The sequence below is a fragment of the Ceratotherium simum genome, chromosome 33 (assembly GCF_057802395.1).
Source record: "Ceratotherium simum simum isolate JZ-2026a chromosome 33, ASM5780239v1, whole genome shotgun sequence".
Classification (NCBI taxonomy): Eukaryota; Metazoa; Chordata; class Mammalia; order Perissodactyla; family Rhinocerotidae; genus Ceratotherium; species Ceratotherium simum.
The window spans coordinates 6,247,697-6,263,894 of NC_141932.1; the positions used below are offsets into that span (position 1 = coordinate 6,247,697).

Below are 16,198 nucleotides of genomic sequence, written 5' to 3' on the forward strand. Positions count from 1 at the left end.
ACTCATCTCCGGTATATTTTTGTTGTGGTTCCTTCTCTATTTTGGAACTTTCATTTCCCTTTCTCTGCAATTGACTGTGGCTACATATTTCAGAAATATTATAAGTAGCATTTCTCATGGTTAGGAGCAGATGGAGGCTCTTGAGTGGCGCATAAATCATCCACCATTAATGTGGAGTGTGACACCTCAATACTCTCACATTTCAAACCCCACATGTCTTAATCAGACCTGGAAATTAACAATGGCTGATCCCTCCCATGAACTGAGCAACACTGATCCCACAACCACTCTGAGGAGGAGGGCTCATGAAAGCATGGTGTAGACGAGGAACCTGAGGCTCAGAGATTGGGTGTTAATTCTCAAGTTCACATGGGCAGTAGAAGATGGAGGAATATTTAAATAAGAATCAGTTTTGTCCCCCAAATTGGAGCACTAACCCAGACAGATGGAGGTGGATGTTGTTGAAAGAACAAAGAGAAGTCCGAGAAGGGGGCTGTAATAGAAAGAAAGCCCACACTCTGGAGCCAAGAGAAGAGTAATGTTTCCTTCCCTTATTTCACTGTATTTCTCCTTTGTGCTCATTGTCACAATGACCTGGACCTGAACTGTACAGGTAGATGTTGAGCGTGTGTGTCTGCTGATCTGAGCTCTGCAGTGCAGGAGGACCCTGCGTCTTCCCTGAAGCATCTCCAGGATGTGGATGACCACTGTCCGTGGTGAGGATCCCACAAGGATGTTCTGACGGACGGGCTGAGGATGAAGGAGACCCCAAGGGGGAAGCACTGAGAGGGAAGTACGTGCTCTGGGTCACCTCATATGGAAGGGGCATTTCGGGAAGGCACCACGTATATTTGCTGCTCTGACTTGGAAATGAGAACAAGGCTCCTGGGGTGGGGCAGTTCCCCTTCCTGTGGGGCCGTTGATACGACAAATCTGTGACTGGGAGAACCAGCCTTCATGTGACCACACCCTGTGTGTCTGTCTGTCTTGCCGGGCGCCGTGGTCTCCTCCATCTGCACAGCCGGGGCCAGAAGGAGGAGACGCCATGACCACCACCTTCATGGCCCTGTTCTACCTTGGTGAGACTTGAGGAGGGAGAGGGGAAGCCCTAGTCTGTGAGGGACCCCAACCCACAGCCAGGAACTGGTCTGTCAGGAGACCCCAGGACTCAGGCGGCTCATAGGGAGGAGAGGTTCTGCTCAGGATCCAGGGGCAAATCTCTCACAGGGAACTCTCTTCCAGGACTGAGTGTGAACCTGAGGACACCAGTGCATGCAGGTGAGTCTGCTTCCAGGTGTCCCAGGTCCCACCACTTCCTTGGGACAGGACGCCACCCCAGTAGCTGGAGACAGAGAACAGCAGTTTGGGGCTGACAGATAGAGGATGTTTGGGCAGGTCCTGGGGCTGAGAGTTGAAGTGGGGGTGGGGAATATCTTGTGACCCAGCCCCTAATTTCTTCCCAGGGACCCTCCCCAAACCCACCGTCTGGGCTGAGCCAGGGTCTGTGGTCACCTGGTGGATGCAAGTGACCATCTGGTGTCAGGGGGCCCTGGAGGCCAAGGAGTACTGTCTGGATAAAGAGGGAAGTGCATCACCATGGAGCAGACAGAGCCAATGGGAACCTGGGAACAAGGTCAATTTCTCCATTCCACAGATGACAGATCTGTATGCAGGACAATATCGCTGTTACTATCACAGCCTCACAGAACAGTCAGATCCCAGTGACCCCCTGAAGCTGGTGGTGACAGGTGAGGGGACACTCAAGGGTCCCAGCCTCAGGTCTGCCCTCAGGAAGGGGGTCTGCTTTCAGGAGTGTCTCCCCTCTCTCAGCCCAGCCCTGCGGGATATGAGGGAGGTGTGGACCTCATTTAACACACTGCCTCCTCCTCTCCTAGGAGTCTACAGCAAACCCTCCCTCTCAGCCCTGCCGAGCCCTGTGGTGACCTCAGGAGGGAACGTGACCCTTCAGTGTGGTTCATGGCTGGGATTTGACAGGTTTATTCTGGCTAAAGAAGGAGAACACCAGCCCTCCTGGACCCTGGACTCACAGCGACACCCCAGTGGGCAGCCCCAGGCCCTTTTCCCTGTGGGCCCCGTGACCCCCAGCCTCAGGTGGACGTTCAGATGCTATGGATATAACAGGAAGTACCCTGAGGTGTGGTCGGTCCCCAGTGACCCCCTGGAGCTTCTGGTCTCAGGTGAGGAGCCCTTCTCCCTGCCCTTTCTGATCTCAAAGGGTCAGCTCAGGGCTCTGTCCACAGGAGAGCTCTGACTATGATGCAAATATTTGGAGCACTTGGGCGGTTCCACCGGGAAGGGTCCGTCCGTGAAAGGATGGAAATAGGCAGAGACCTCTTACTCCTGGGGCATCTTATCCCTGAATCTCAGCAGAGATACAGAGTAGGGAGGGCTGAGTGAGACGTGGGTGAACCCAGGAGGAACATGACTAGACTGAGGGTAGAAGACAGGCCCCCACCACTTGCCTCCTGATGTCTCCATCTCAGAATCTGAGCCTCTGGTGTCCCAGGTCCCACAAGACACACTTCTATAGAGAGAACCATCCCCACCTGCGGGTACCGCTCTGCACGGCCCTCCTGTGCTCACCTGGAGGCCTCCAGCCACTCAGTGCACACCTGAGACTAAGGAAGAACCGTGCACAGTTCACTGGGGTCACTTAGGGGATCACTGCACAGCACGTCTGTGTGCAGCTCACGTCTACTCTGCATTTTCTGTGCACACTTCTGTTATTGCTCTCTCTTTCTCTGAGAAATTTTATAGCAATATTTGCATATATAAATTTACAAATTTAAGTTATAAAGATTCATGACTTTAAAATAGGTCATTCTACTCCTATTTTCATTGAGATTATTAAATCTATACTTATGTAGAATAAGTTATCAGTAAGAAATTATCTTGTAAAAGTTGCTTAAAAGGAAAATTTGTTAATGACTTCACACATTTTGTATTTTTATTCATAAAATTGTCTTTATTCAGAGCTTAGGAATTGCTCAACTACTTTAATAGGTTGTAACTAAGACTCTGATTTCATCATATTTTTATTTTATTTATTTATTTTTAAATTTTACTTATAAATTTTTTGTATATTGTATTTATAAGAAAAGATCTTTTTCAAATGATCACTTCAGATTTACTGATAATAATTATATCAATCACAAACAATTGAAATTTCACCTTTATTTCTAGATTGTGTACCCATTTTTTTGCATCAAACAACATGTGATACGGATGACAAAGAAAAGTGTTCAGCTGTAGCTGAGGGTCACTTTAAGAAAACATCTTCTCTGTTAGCTCAAATTATTTAATGCACATTCATCAGAAATCTATATTTTCTATGTACAGCATTATTGACCTATCCGTTTCAGTTCATTTTTCTTTTACATCAGAGATTTATTAGGAAAAACATCTTTTAAAAAATAAATTTGAATTTCTTTTCCAGACAATTGTACATCTCCTGAGAAATTATATTTTATCTTTGATTTACAATCACAGTGAGATGCTTTTAAAAGTCTTCTTGGTATCAAACATTTGGATCCTAACCCCACTGAATGACCTCTATCATTCGTTCCTATTTTCTGAACTGTATAAACCTATTCAAAATTTTTACACAGCATCTATAATTAGCATTGACCTATAATATATTTTTTAATCATTTTTTGGTTTTTATGTCAAAACTGGTTAAAATAGATTTGCAGGATTAACTATTTTTGTGCGTTTGCCCAGTTTTTTAACGGAACTGATTTTCTCTGGTCCTTGGACTTTGAAGACATGAACTGTGGATTTCCTTGGTTCTGGAGATTTGATATGGAGAGAGAAGAGGTTGTTTTTTGAGATAAATACCATGTGATTAGTTTTCTCTCCTTGAAACCTTACAGCAGTTTTCAGAGTTCTTCCAGAGAGAGGATGAGGATGAGGATGAGTGTGGGAATAATGAAGATGATGGAGCCTCCCTCCTCTGTGCTGTCGTCCCTGGCCTGTCTCAAGTACACCAAGCCCCTGAATCTCAGTTCCCTCATCTCCTCTTGACTCTCCCTACATCCCACGGACATGACTTTACTCCTTAATGAAGAAAAGACTGAGTTTTTTCTGGGGACCTTCTCGTCCTGCAGCCTGTGACACTCCTCATCTGGGTCTCCAGGAGGCTCCTCTCAGACTCCTTGTCTTACTGAGGAATAAATTTAAATATCAATTCCAAGTGTGACCTTGACTAAGACGCTGTTCAGAACTGATCTCAATAGATAGATCCACACAGAATCATAGATCCACATAGACTCCACTCTAAGAAAACAGAAACACAGTTTTATGTCCCACTGAACTAACGTCACCATTTAGAAAATATATATATGTATATGGTGTGTGTGTGTGTGTGTGTGTATGTATCCCACTGTAAGTATATCCAACTGTATGAAGAATGAATTAATGAAAGAATGAATGGATGATGAATTTCCAGGTGAAGACTAAAATGTAGACCCCGGAAGGAAGGAACTGGTTGACATGGCGTGAAGGGGACCAGCTGCTGATTTCTAGCCCTCTGTGCTAATGACATTGAGGAGCCTCTGACACCAACCCCTCATCCATGGATCCTGGGGCCTCAGTTGTTGAATAAATAGAAGGTCTCATATCTAGAAGTGTTATCTTACATGGTCCATATCCCAGAATGAACAGGGAGCATAAAAGAACTCAGTTATTTCTGTATTGGGAGACCATGAGCTCTTGGGGCACATCAAAACTCTGTTCCTAATGACTCAGAAGCAAACTTGAAATTCAAAAAACAAAAGGAGACTGAAAGAATCCAATGAGAATAGAAGGAACCCTTCTACAGCAGAGACAGAATAAATTAGGGGACTGCATAACAGTGATGTCATGAGAAACAGAGGGAATTATAAGAATACAGAGCCCAGGGGGAAGGCTTGAGTCTCATCAACTCCTCATCTATCCCCAATTTTTTTTTTTTTTGGTTCTCAGGAGCAGTCGACACTATCAGCCCTTCACAAAACAAGTCAGAGTCCAAGAGTGGTGAGTAGGAGAAATTCTCAGTTATGCATCTGGTCCCTGTCAAGAGGGCCATGTCTTGTCAAGGGAGGCAGGTGCCCTGGGTGGACATCCAGGGATCCGGGGATGATTTTGCTCTGCTCTGACCTCTGTGACCTCTTTATCCACAATTCCTAGCCTCACATCCCCAAGATTACACGGTGGAGAATCTCATCCGGATGAGTGTGGCTGGCTTGATCCTGGTGGTCATTGGGATTCTGCTATTTCAGTCTCAGTTCAGCCTGAGAAGATTCCAAGGTGCAGCCAGGGGGTAAACACAAGAGAGAAAAATGCATTGTTCAGAGTGGTAGAGCCTTGGATATAAATCTCACGTGCCCAGGAGTTTCTGGAAGAAAATCTGGGGCATATGCTGTGTGAACTGTCTGCAGGTCATTGTGAGATGGAGGAATCATTGTTCATGTGCAGGGTTGATGTCTGGACTCTTCTGTCAATAAACCATGGAAATTTCCTTTCTGACCACTGTTGAGTTATCTTCACTGGCTCCTGTCTTTTCCCATTTCTGTGAAATCAGCATATATCACACATGGCAGGTTTGAGTCCACACCTCCTTACATTTCCATGCTCTGATACATTTTCATGTAATATATTTTTTTTATTTGCAATTACCACATACCTTAAATGTGTAAAAAGGAGTCTCCATCTTCTCACTCAGAACATGCAATCTTTTAAAATAAATCAATACATTGACATAACAAAGATCCAGCCTGAGGGAGGTAAATCAAAAATGATGCCCTAACACCCTCTCTGGACTCCACAAACCCTTCACTTTTCATCAGATGCTACCTGTGTAGTTTCTTCAGAAATATCATCACTTGGAATGGAGATATTGTTATTTGAAGTGATAGCACAGTTCTTTAGTCTCCTTGAAAAACAAATTGTTAAAAACACTGATTCAAGGCAATTTCCAGTTCCTCTGGTGTATATATTCCTGTCATGGCTGACTTCAAGATACCAGTGTGAGGTCCCTGATGAACAGTTGTGCAGAAGTGATGCACAGAATTCACTTTTACAAAACAGTCCAAAGCAACAGGACACCTTGAGTTCCACTTTGGTAGCCCCAAAATGCACCTGTTTCCTTGTATTTTATGTGTAATAATAATTCCTAATTTAATATTGTGGCACAGTTTCAGGGAAATCACAAGACCAAAATTTCAGCACAGCCAGAGGAGATGCAAAGAGAAAAATGGTAACATCAGTTTTGGGAAAGAATAGTGAGCACATAGAATTCAAATTCATTACTTGTAGGAGTACAAAGTACATCCATGAATTTAGAGAGTAGATGATACTTATCTAGTTAAGATAAGAGACACATAGCTATGATCTTTAAGCATATACCTTAGAGAAAATGTGTACATATGCACCGGGATTCCTTCACAAGGACATTGACAAGAGAGTTTTTCATATTAGCCAAAATCATTTTGAAATTACATGCGCCAAAAATGAAAAGAGAAAATTTGGTGTTCTATGTAGAAAATCAAATATTGTACGCCAGCGAAAATGCGCAAACTAGTATTCTAAATGGTCATGTATATCCATCTTTAAACATGGTAGTAAGTAAATGTAAGAAGATTATAAAAAACTATGTGTTTAAGATTGTCTCATTTACCTAAAGTTTAAAAGCAGACATCATGTGTTATTTAGGGATGTATACCTAAGATAAACCCTACAAATAAAGGGAAGAAAGGAATTTCCTGAAATCCATGATGATGGTCGCAAATAAGGTGACATTGATTGATTTTGTTCAAGATGGAAATCATAGAATCTTCTGGAATACTGGCAATATTTTTCTCGACTTTCATTTGATGACTCATAAGTTTATTGGTCATTACTGGTAGGTAGTGTATTTCTATTCTACAAGCTATCTTTATTTTCCATACAATTTAGTGAGGTGGGTGAGAGCCACATCCTACTAGTGACTACTTCCTAACAAATTAGCTTTTGATCTATTATAGCAAATACTTCACATATTGTCATGTGTTTTCCTCAAAGCATGACCTCCACCTGCCTGATCAGACAATGAGGCATGTTCTAAGTGACAACTGGGCCTCAAAACAAACACGTGGTGAATAGCAGATGACATGCAATTAAGAATTTAGAATGAGTTCTTTTGAGTTTCTGAACATATCATGAGCCAAAATTCTGAATTGGGGTGGATCCCACTTATATGGACTGGGGTGATTTCAAGGATGGGATTCAACCCCATCGGACACTGGTTTGGGATCACACCCATCGGGTTGACCAAGACTGAGCCACAATCAAGGTGCCTGGTTTTTTCTTGGACCCCACTGAGGAGGAATCAGATAGAGCTCATGGTAGAGAAGTAGCACTCCTTTACTAAAGAACACAGGTCAGAGGTTCTCATGTGCCGTGTTCTGTGAATCTGTTCTGTCTGATTCTGTCTGCTCCCCTCATCTGCACTGAACCAGACAAGCTGGGCTGGGGCAGTGCCTGAGTCCTTACATGCCCATCCTGTGTTTCCTGGAGTGTAAGTTGTGTGGACTGCAGGGAAATCAGCCCAAACCTGATTCTAGAACAACACAGTCCACGTGGTGCCCAGCAGCCATGATTCCTTTCAAATGAGGACCTTTATCTATCTGCTTTCTTTTTCCTGGAATTCTCAACACTCCTGTGCAATTCAGCTAAGACTCCTCCACATCTGTCAGCTCTGTCCTCTCACTTCACCTCCTTGGGTTCGACCTTCTATGATGCTCAAATGTGTTATAATCCTCTATGATCTAATCTCCAATCTCCAAGGATTTATTCCACATAACACATGTCATTGTGTGTAGTTACTCATAGTTTATAATTAATTATTTGATGTCTGCCACATCTCAAGACCAGTAGGGATCAGAGAAGACAATCCATGTCAGTTACACACATATTTTGTTTTTCATGCTTGGTACATTGTGTGAAATATAGTTGATATTCGTAGATACAGTTTGACAGAATAGATGGGTGAATAGATGATTGTAAATAAAAATACAGGGAGAAAAAGTTTTATTTATTTCACACACACACATACGCACACACACTGCAAACTGCAGGAAATCAAGCCAGCATCCATCCCTGCTGCCTTCTCCTTTCATTTTTGTAAACTTGGTCCCTCTCTCAGTTCCCTGGACCAAGTTCCCGGTCTTACACTCCACTCAGCTGAGATGTAATAATGAGGTAACTACTAAAATAAGCCAAGCAAATACAGAAACAAAATCATGGACATGGGACTGGCTACGTAATTTAGGGTCACAGTGCAAAATAAAAGTGCAGGGTCTGATGTTCGAATTTCAAGATGGCGACAGCAGAACATTAGCTCAGTTTGGATCCCACGGCTTACCACCCATGAAGTCGGCTCTGTATAGGGCAATGGGAAATCCAGTTATTGCACACTGTGCTACTCAACTGCATTTTCTGAGAACCTCCTGGGTGCCAGAACCTTGATGGGGTGCTGCACACACCCCATTGCTGAGGTTTCACCACATAACTGGTAGGTAGGGATCATCTCCTTCTTTGTAAATATAATCTCAGGCTCATGAAGTAATTTGTCCCCCTAGATTGGGGCAACCATCTATTTACAAAGAAGTCTGGCTCCAAGCTCTTGCCCATTCTATCTCACAGCCTCCTAACTCAGTCCTACCCAACCATTGTCCTGAACAGCTGGCAAGAGCCTCACTCCCAGCTTCATGGTCCAGGTCTATACCTCACTCCAAGTCTCTGTAATTTCAAGGAATTCAGCTGTGTGAAATGGAAGCCAAATGCTGCAGTCGGGGTCATCTTCATTCCCTTCGCAGGCAGAAAGTTAATAGAGGTTTGACCTTGAGGAATAGACACAGTATCCCTAAGCCTTGGTGTTGTCATCAAAACTGGAGATGAGGGACCGGCCCAGTGGTGCAAGCAGTTAAGTGTGCGTGCTCCACTGTGGCGGCCCGGGGTTTGCAGGTTCGGATCCTGGGCGCACACCAATGCACCGCTTGGCAAGCCATGCTGTGACAGCGTCCCATATAAAGTGGAGGAAGATGGGCACGGATGTTAGCCCAGAGCCAGTCTTCCTCAGCAACAAAAAAAGAGTAGGATTGGCAGATGTTAGCACAAGGTTGATCTTCCTCACACACACACACACACAAAAACTGGAGATGATATTTGAGTGGTGGAGAGGTTCCAACAGAAGAAAAGTTCCAAAGACAGGCCCTGAAATAATTGATACCCCAAAAATAGTAGTTTCTTCCCTTAGACTTTCCTTCTGGAGAAGAGAAAAAATGTGGGACACCTTTAAAATTGTCTCCCATTTCCTCCAGGGCTCTCCCTGGACCAAGATCCCAGATTTTTTAGGCTTGTTTCCACAGCAATGAGCATGTGGCCATCCATCCCTGGGGAAGAGGGACTCTCTGAGCTCCAGGATAACTGGGCACATTGAGATCCCAGAAAAAGACAGCAGTCCCCAGTCACTGCATGTGCACAGTGACTGCAGGCGCTGCAAATGTCCCCAACAGAAAGTGCCCCTGGAGGTGGTGGTGACAGGTCATGGACCTCCATAGTCCACTCTCTCACTTCCTGCTTCTCTCTTCAGCTGGACACAGACCTGTGTTCCCACACGGCTCCCATCTGTACCCAACCCCCTCACAGTACTGTAGGGACAAGACCTGGGTCACAGTACTACTGAGTCCCATGGTATCCCCATAGAAATATCTCTATAATGATGTTCAATATCATTCAGATAACAAGGCAACATGCAGTTTTGTGAAGTTTTCAACGTAATAAATAATTTGGACCTCATATAAACCTCATGAGGAAAATACGAATCTTGTTAACATTTATATGTTGAGAAAGTCGAGGTTTAGAGATACGGCAACACGTTCAGACTCACAGATCCAAAGAGTGAAGGTACAGGAGTGAGGCCAGGAGGCCAGATAACAGAGTTGAGTCTTGAAAACACTATATTTTTCCACCTTCTGTTAGTTTCCTAGAACTGTCATAATATTACAACAAACTGAGTAGATTAAAACAAATTTATTCTCTTATATTTATGGAGACTAGAAATACGCAATCAAGGTGTCAGCAAGCCCATGCTGGCTATTCGGGCTCTAGGGAAAAATCCTTCCTTGCCTCTTCTTAGCTCTTGGTGGCCCCAGACACTCCTAGACTTGTGGCAGCCTGACTCCGCTCTCTGCCTCCATCTTCACACGGCTGACATCTCCTCATGTATCCCTGTCTTCCATGACTTTCTCCTTATGTGCCTATTCTCTGCTTCTGATAAGGACAACTGAAATATTGGAGTAGGGACCATCCTAATTCAGTATGACCTCATCATATCTTGATTAAATGTGCAAAGGCCCTATTTCCAAAAAAATCACATTCCCAGATAGTGGCACTGAGGACTTCAACAAATCAGTTTAGGTGACACAACGAGCATCCATAAGAGCATTCATAAGAAAAGATACATAAGAATGAATTTATCAAAGAATGTACAACACTTATACATTGCAGGGTTTTTCCTTTTAACATGCTGAAGAAAATTTGAAAAGACCTAAATCAGTGGAAAGACATCCTAGGATCATGGCTTGGAAGCTTAAACGTTGTAAAGATGACAATATTCTTCTAGGCAATCTACAGAATCAGTGCAATCCCTATCAAATTCCAAAGGCCATTTCTGCAGAAATGAAAAAGCTGTTTCTCTAATTCAAGGTAATAGTAAAAGACTCACAAAAGCCAAAAAATATTGGAAAACAAAAAGAAGAACAAAGTTGGAAAACTCACACTTCCTCATTTGAAAATTACTACAAATCTCCAGGAATCACAGCAGTGAGATGTTGGCATAAGGACAGACATACAGCTGCATGGAATAAAAGCGAAGGACGAGATACAAACTCATACATATGAGTAGATGACTATTGATGAAGGTGCCAAGACCACTCAATGAGGAAAGGATAGTCTTTTCAATAAATTGTATTGGAAGAACTGGATATCCACCTGCAAAAGAAGGAAGCTGGATCTGTACACACACCATATGCAAAAATTTGCACAAAATTGTTGAATTTAAGAGCTAAAATTATAAAACTCTTTCAGAAATAAAATAAATCTTCATAAACTTTGACTAGGCAATAGTTTTTTAGATATGACACTGAAAGGACCAGCAGCAAAAGAAAAAAAAAATACATGAACTGAATTTCATCAATATTTAAAATATACATGCACTAAAATATGCTATCAAGAGGGTAAAAGACAACCTACAAAATTGGAAAAAATATTTACAAGTCATATATCTAATAAGGACCTAATATTCACAATATTAGGTTGAATATTAATTCAACAACAACAAAAAGACTCAATTAAAAAACAGTCTAATGGCTTGAATAGACATTTCTACAAAGAAGATACATAAATGCAGAGAGAGCATATGAAAGATGGTCAACTTATTAGTCATTATGGAAATGCAAATAAACCACAATGGGATACCACTTCACACCTACTAGATGGGCCATAATTTGAAAAATAATAACAAGTGTTGATGAGGATGTAGAGAAATCTGAACCCACATACTTTGCTGGTGGGAATGTGAAATGTTTCAGCCACTGTGGAAAGCAGTCTGGCAGATCCTCAAAAAGTTAGACCCAAATTTACATATGACCTAGAAATTCCGCTTCTAGGTCTCAGTTTCAGATATGCAAGAGTAGTAAGTTCTGGATATCTGCCCTACAACTGTGTGCCTATATTTAGCAATACCGTACTGTGCATGAAAATTTGTAAAGGGGATAGATCTCAAGTTAAGTGCTTTTACCTTAGAAAAGGTAGAAAAAAGAAAAGAAAAGAAAAAAACTGCAAACAGCTATCTGAACAAACACTTACGAAAATGTGTTCATAGAAGAAATATTCGCAACAGACAAAAAGTGACAACAGCCCAAATGCGCATCAACTGAGGAATGGAAAAACAACAAAAGCAAATCTATAAATTGACTCCAACTAGTGCTTTTGCTCAAAGCACAGAGATAGAATTCACATTATCAGATGAAGAATTATTGTTTGGGGGACAAGAGGTGGTGAGGAGGCAGAAATGACTCAGAGGTTTTCTTGGAAAGTGGTAGAGAAAGTGCTGCTGCTTATAGAAAAAAAGAAAGTTAGAGAGAGGAAGTGTTTGGAAGAAACAAAACCACAGACCCAGGAAAGGAGGGAGGTGGTGGTTCCCACTATAAGTCAGTTGACAGTATTATAAACATCTCCCCACGCCTCCTTCTCCTCTTGGGGTCATCCACCCTGTGATAGCCCCATTGGCTCCTCCTGTCAAGCAAGGCAGAGAATGAAAGAGTTCTCCATTCTTCACTCTCTTCCATCTCACATACAATGAAAAAATACACAGTTCTGCCCCTGAGCCCTACTTTCCATGACCCCAGTCCATCACCACAGTAAAGTTCAGTTGCAGAATCAAGACATCTTGCTGGCACCACCCCATCAGCCTCCTTGCTACCTCCTATCTCAGGCCCTCCCTCCTTGATGAAGTGTTTCGTATTCATGGCCCCAAGCTTATCTGTCAGTGACCCTACCCTGAATAAAACCATCCACAGATCTCCTTTTTTCTTCAAGTAAATTCCAACTATTTCCGCCTGAAAATCCATGAGCTTGGTTGTTTGGCTGAGCTAAAGTCTCCAGCCTCAGCAAAACTGGGTCCTCCCAACAAACCAAACTCATCCCAGCTGACCACCTCCCCTCCCCAGACACACACATAATCTAGTCAATGCCATATTTGTCCCTTCTCATGGGTGGCTTCCTGCACTAATTTGAACATAGCCAACTCCGTTCAAAACCTCCTAGACCATGATAACAACCAAAAACTCTTCCTGCCTTAGCCCACTCCACTGTTCACGTATTTTGGTTGTGGGATTTGTGGAAGGGTTGCATGCGATATCCTCGTAAACCACTTAGACTACTGATCAATCATCATCGAGGGGTTGGATTAATGTTGGATCTTTTCACTGTTTGTAACAATAGAGTCCTCTTACACAACGGTACCTACAAAGTGGTGTTCTCAAAACAGCAATGTGTTCATACGCTCCTTTACTGAGCATTTTCCTGTCGCTGAAAGAAAAATTCAGAAATACTTGTAGGGTACATAAGATCTGTGTGACCAGGACACAATGTTACCTGATTACTCACAGTTCCTAGACTAGTAGACCCTCTTCCTGATCGACCATGCAAGTCCCTCACCACATTTGTGGTAACTCCTATCTTTTCATGGTTTCTCCTTCTTCATAAGGTCCCCACACTCCCACATCGATGAAATTGTGATGTCAAAATTCTAGTACATCCATATTAGAGACCAAAAAAATGGCAAAATCAACTGTGGGAGAAAATACCAAGTACTTAGAATCTCAATACTATTCTGGTAGGAGTAGAAATTGCTGCAGTTAATTTGCAGAGTAGATAAGAATTATCTTCAGTCTGTTTGGGGAGTAAATAACAATTATCAGTTAAAAGGAAGAGACACACATCTGTCCTTTTAAGTGATAATGTGTGTGTATATATATAGATAGATAGATGTATCTCCTAGGTTAAAATGTGTGCATATAAACAACGATATATTTATGAGAATGTTGACAGTGGTTTCATTCATTTTAGACACTAACTATAGAAGTAAATCTCACAAATAATGAATATTTGTGATATATATATATGCAATGGAATATTATCTGGCAGTAAAAATGCACAAACTAAAATTACAAACAGCTAATATGTGTCAATTATACCTCAATAAAAATTAAAATAATGTCCGAACGCAGGTGTTACCTCTGTAGGGCAGACCCGGGAAGAGGAGAGCCTGTATCCAGTTTGGAAAGACTGGAAATTGCATCAGGTCCTCACCCTCATTTGTTTTCCAGAAGCCCCTCTGACACACAAGTGATTTCCCAGTTTAGGAGCACAGATATGTATCACCTGAGGGGGCAGACTGTCTCCTGATCATAGCTGTCTTTCATCACCAGGCTTATTTTAGTCCTTTTTACGCCATCACATCACAGAGGGGGAGTCATTGCTCAAACATTCAGGTGGAGGGACCAGAAGCCGCCATCAGTTCTTAGGGGGATGACAGACTGAGAGGTGGACAGGAGACCAACCTTCCAGAGGAATGGTTCTACTTCAGTGGGTGAGGAAGAACATTTGCCCACCCCTTCTCTGCCTCTTTTCTTAGGAATATCTACTGGTAATTGCCCATCACCCATAGAACCAAGCACCACGAAACTTGAGCAAAGAGGTCTCTTAATTTAATCCATGAATCCTGGGGAGGCAGAGGACTCCTGTGTGAGTGTTGGCTCTGCCACCTCCCAGCTCTATGACCTTGGGCTAGTCAACTTCACACTCTGATCCCCAAATTCTCCATCAGCATTTGAAACTGTGGTCGGTGTGGGATTCAGAGGGGGCATTTAGCCTTCATGCTCTAGGAATGAGGCCTTTTCCAATAGGAATGAAGGGGTCACAGGGATCCTGACCCCACACCCAGGAGAGATGCTCATCCTCCCTCAATCAGGGTCTGTGGGGATGGGAATGATGCGAGGTGGGAAGGATTTAAGGGAACACATTAAATATGTACTGTCCATCTGTTAATATTCTACTAGCTGAATATTCAACAGTTAACAAGGAAAAGGATTCTATCTTCATGAGGATCATATTCCAGACATGTGGATGGAGGAGAAAAAGTATGGTGAATAAATGAATGAAAATTCATTGATTCTTTAATTCATATACATTAGCATAGGGTCATGTGATATGGAAAGCTTAAGTGGATAATTTAGAGTGACTGGTAGAGAAGACCCTAATGAGAGTGACATTTCAGATGTGATCTAATGATAAGGAAAGCCAGTCCTGAGAAGATTAGTGGAAGGATATTCCCAACAGATGGAACCACGAGTGCCATGAATCCAACCTGGGAATGAGCTTGGTGGGTTCAAGGAACCAGTGAGCCTGACGTGTGCTGGGTGAGGTGGAGTTGAGAGAGAGAGACTGGAGCCAAGTTAGCTAAAGGTGGGTAGGCAGTGACAATGAGCTTGGATTTTACTCGATCTGAAACGGGAAGCCAGTAAAATATTTATATCGGAAAAGGGGCATGGTGTTCATGAAAAGGTAGAGGGAACCAATTGGCAGGTGTGAACATAATTTATTTAAAGAAACATGAGTAGAAACCATGAGCCTGGAGGGAGGCTGTGACAGCCCTTGTGGAGAAAAATCATGGTGACTTGGCCAGAAAAGCGCTGGGAATGAAGTTGAGTAGGTGGAGGTAGATTCATTAAGAAAGAGATTTCAGAACATAGTTCTTGTATTTCTCAGCTGAGTGACCTTGGGCATTTTCATTTCTCTCAGATTCTCTACTTCACTGGGAGGGAACTCATACTTGGGCTGTCAGAGAAAGGGACAGCTGGGCATGGAGCCTAGGGAGGGAGCAGGGCATAGTTCTTGAAAGACAGAAGTTTAGAGTCAGGCTCTTGGGCTCTACTGATAGCTCTTCTGGTTTTAGTGACTAAACTAATTTTCTCAACTAGACTGTTAGGCTAATGATGCCTCCCTCCAAGGCTTGTGCTGAGGAAAAGACACACATTCATAAATGTGAATGTCCGCTTACCCCAGAAGGGGCCCAGGCACAGACAAGGTGCTCAATATATAATATAGCACTTGATCACTCCCTTCCCCTCTCCTGAATACCTCCATTCACCCCATTCTTAGTCATTCTGGAAGGGTACAGCAATAGTTTTTAGAGCAAGTTCAAATCACAGAACTGTGAACTAGAGGCACCCTCTAAACTCTGGCCACCTCCATCTCAACTCTCAGTATGTGCAGCTGCGGTGGATTGAGAAGGGGCAGGAGGTAAAGGTGTTCAGCTATGGTTGATGCAGGGGGATCCCTTTCATGCAAAAACCTAATGTCTTGTCTCATGGGGCAGCAGAAAAAGACTCATTGGAGCCTGATAGACCTGATTTCTGAGATCTGCTTTTCTCTCGGTGCCTCTTGGGATTTGGACCACTGTCATAACTTCTCTTGGATTTTTGTGCATGTGTTAAAAAATTGAGAAAGTAATTGGTCAAATTTAGAGATGGGGGGAGTTTGAGACAAGATATGTAATGAGTCCAGCAGGTACCGGCACAAATAGGCAACCAGT

The 16,198-nt window shown here is 42.9% G+C and overlaps 1 protein-coding gene across 3 annotated transcripts; it reads left to right on the forward strand.

The window, feature by feature from the left end:
- Positions 1–949: 949 nt before the first annotated feature.
- On the forward strand, positions 950–5,526 carry LOC101405632 (leukocyte immunoglobulin-like receptor subfamily A member 5). Of its 3 annotated transcripts, none has more exons than XR_015549420.1 (6): positions 950–1,079; positions 1,243–1,278; positions 1,464–1,748; positions 1,896–2,198; positions 3,894–5,034; positions 5,188–5,235. XR_015549420.1 is itself a non-coding variant. In XM_087421179.1 (6 exons), the coding sequence occupies exons 1-6, from the start codon at positions 1,046–1,048 to the stop codon at positions 5,322–5,324; spliced, it is 846 nt and encodes a 281-aa protein (XP_087277305.1). In that variant the 5' UTR covers positions 950–1,045; the 3' UTR covers positions 5,325–5,526. The 3 variants fall into 3 exon arrangements, 2 of the variants coding, with proteins under 2 accessions (XP_087277305.1, XP_087277306.1); XM_087421179.1 differs by having other exon boundaries at positions 4,984–5,034; positions 5,188–5,526; XM_087421180.1 differs by lacking the exon at positions 1,243–1,278 and having other exon boundaries at positions 4,984–5,034; positions 5,188–5,526.
- The last annotated feature ends 10,672 nt before the right edge of the window (positions 5,527–16,198 follow it).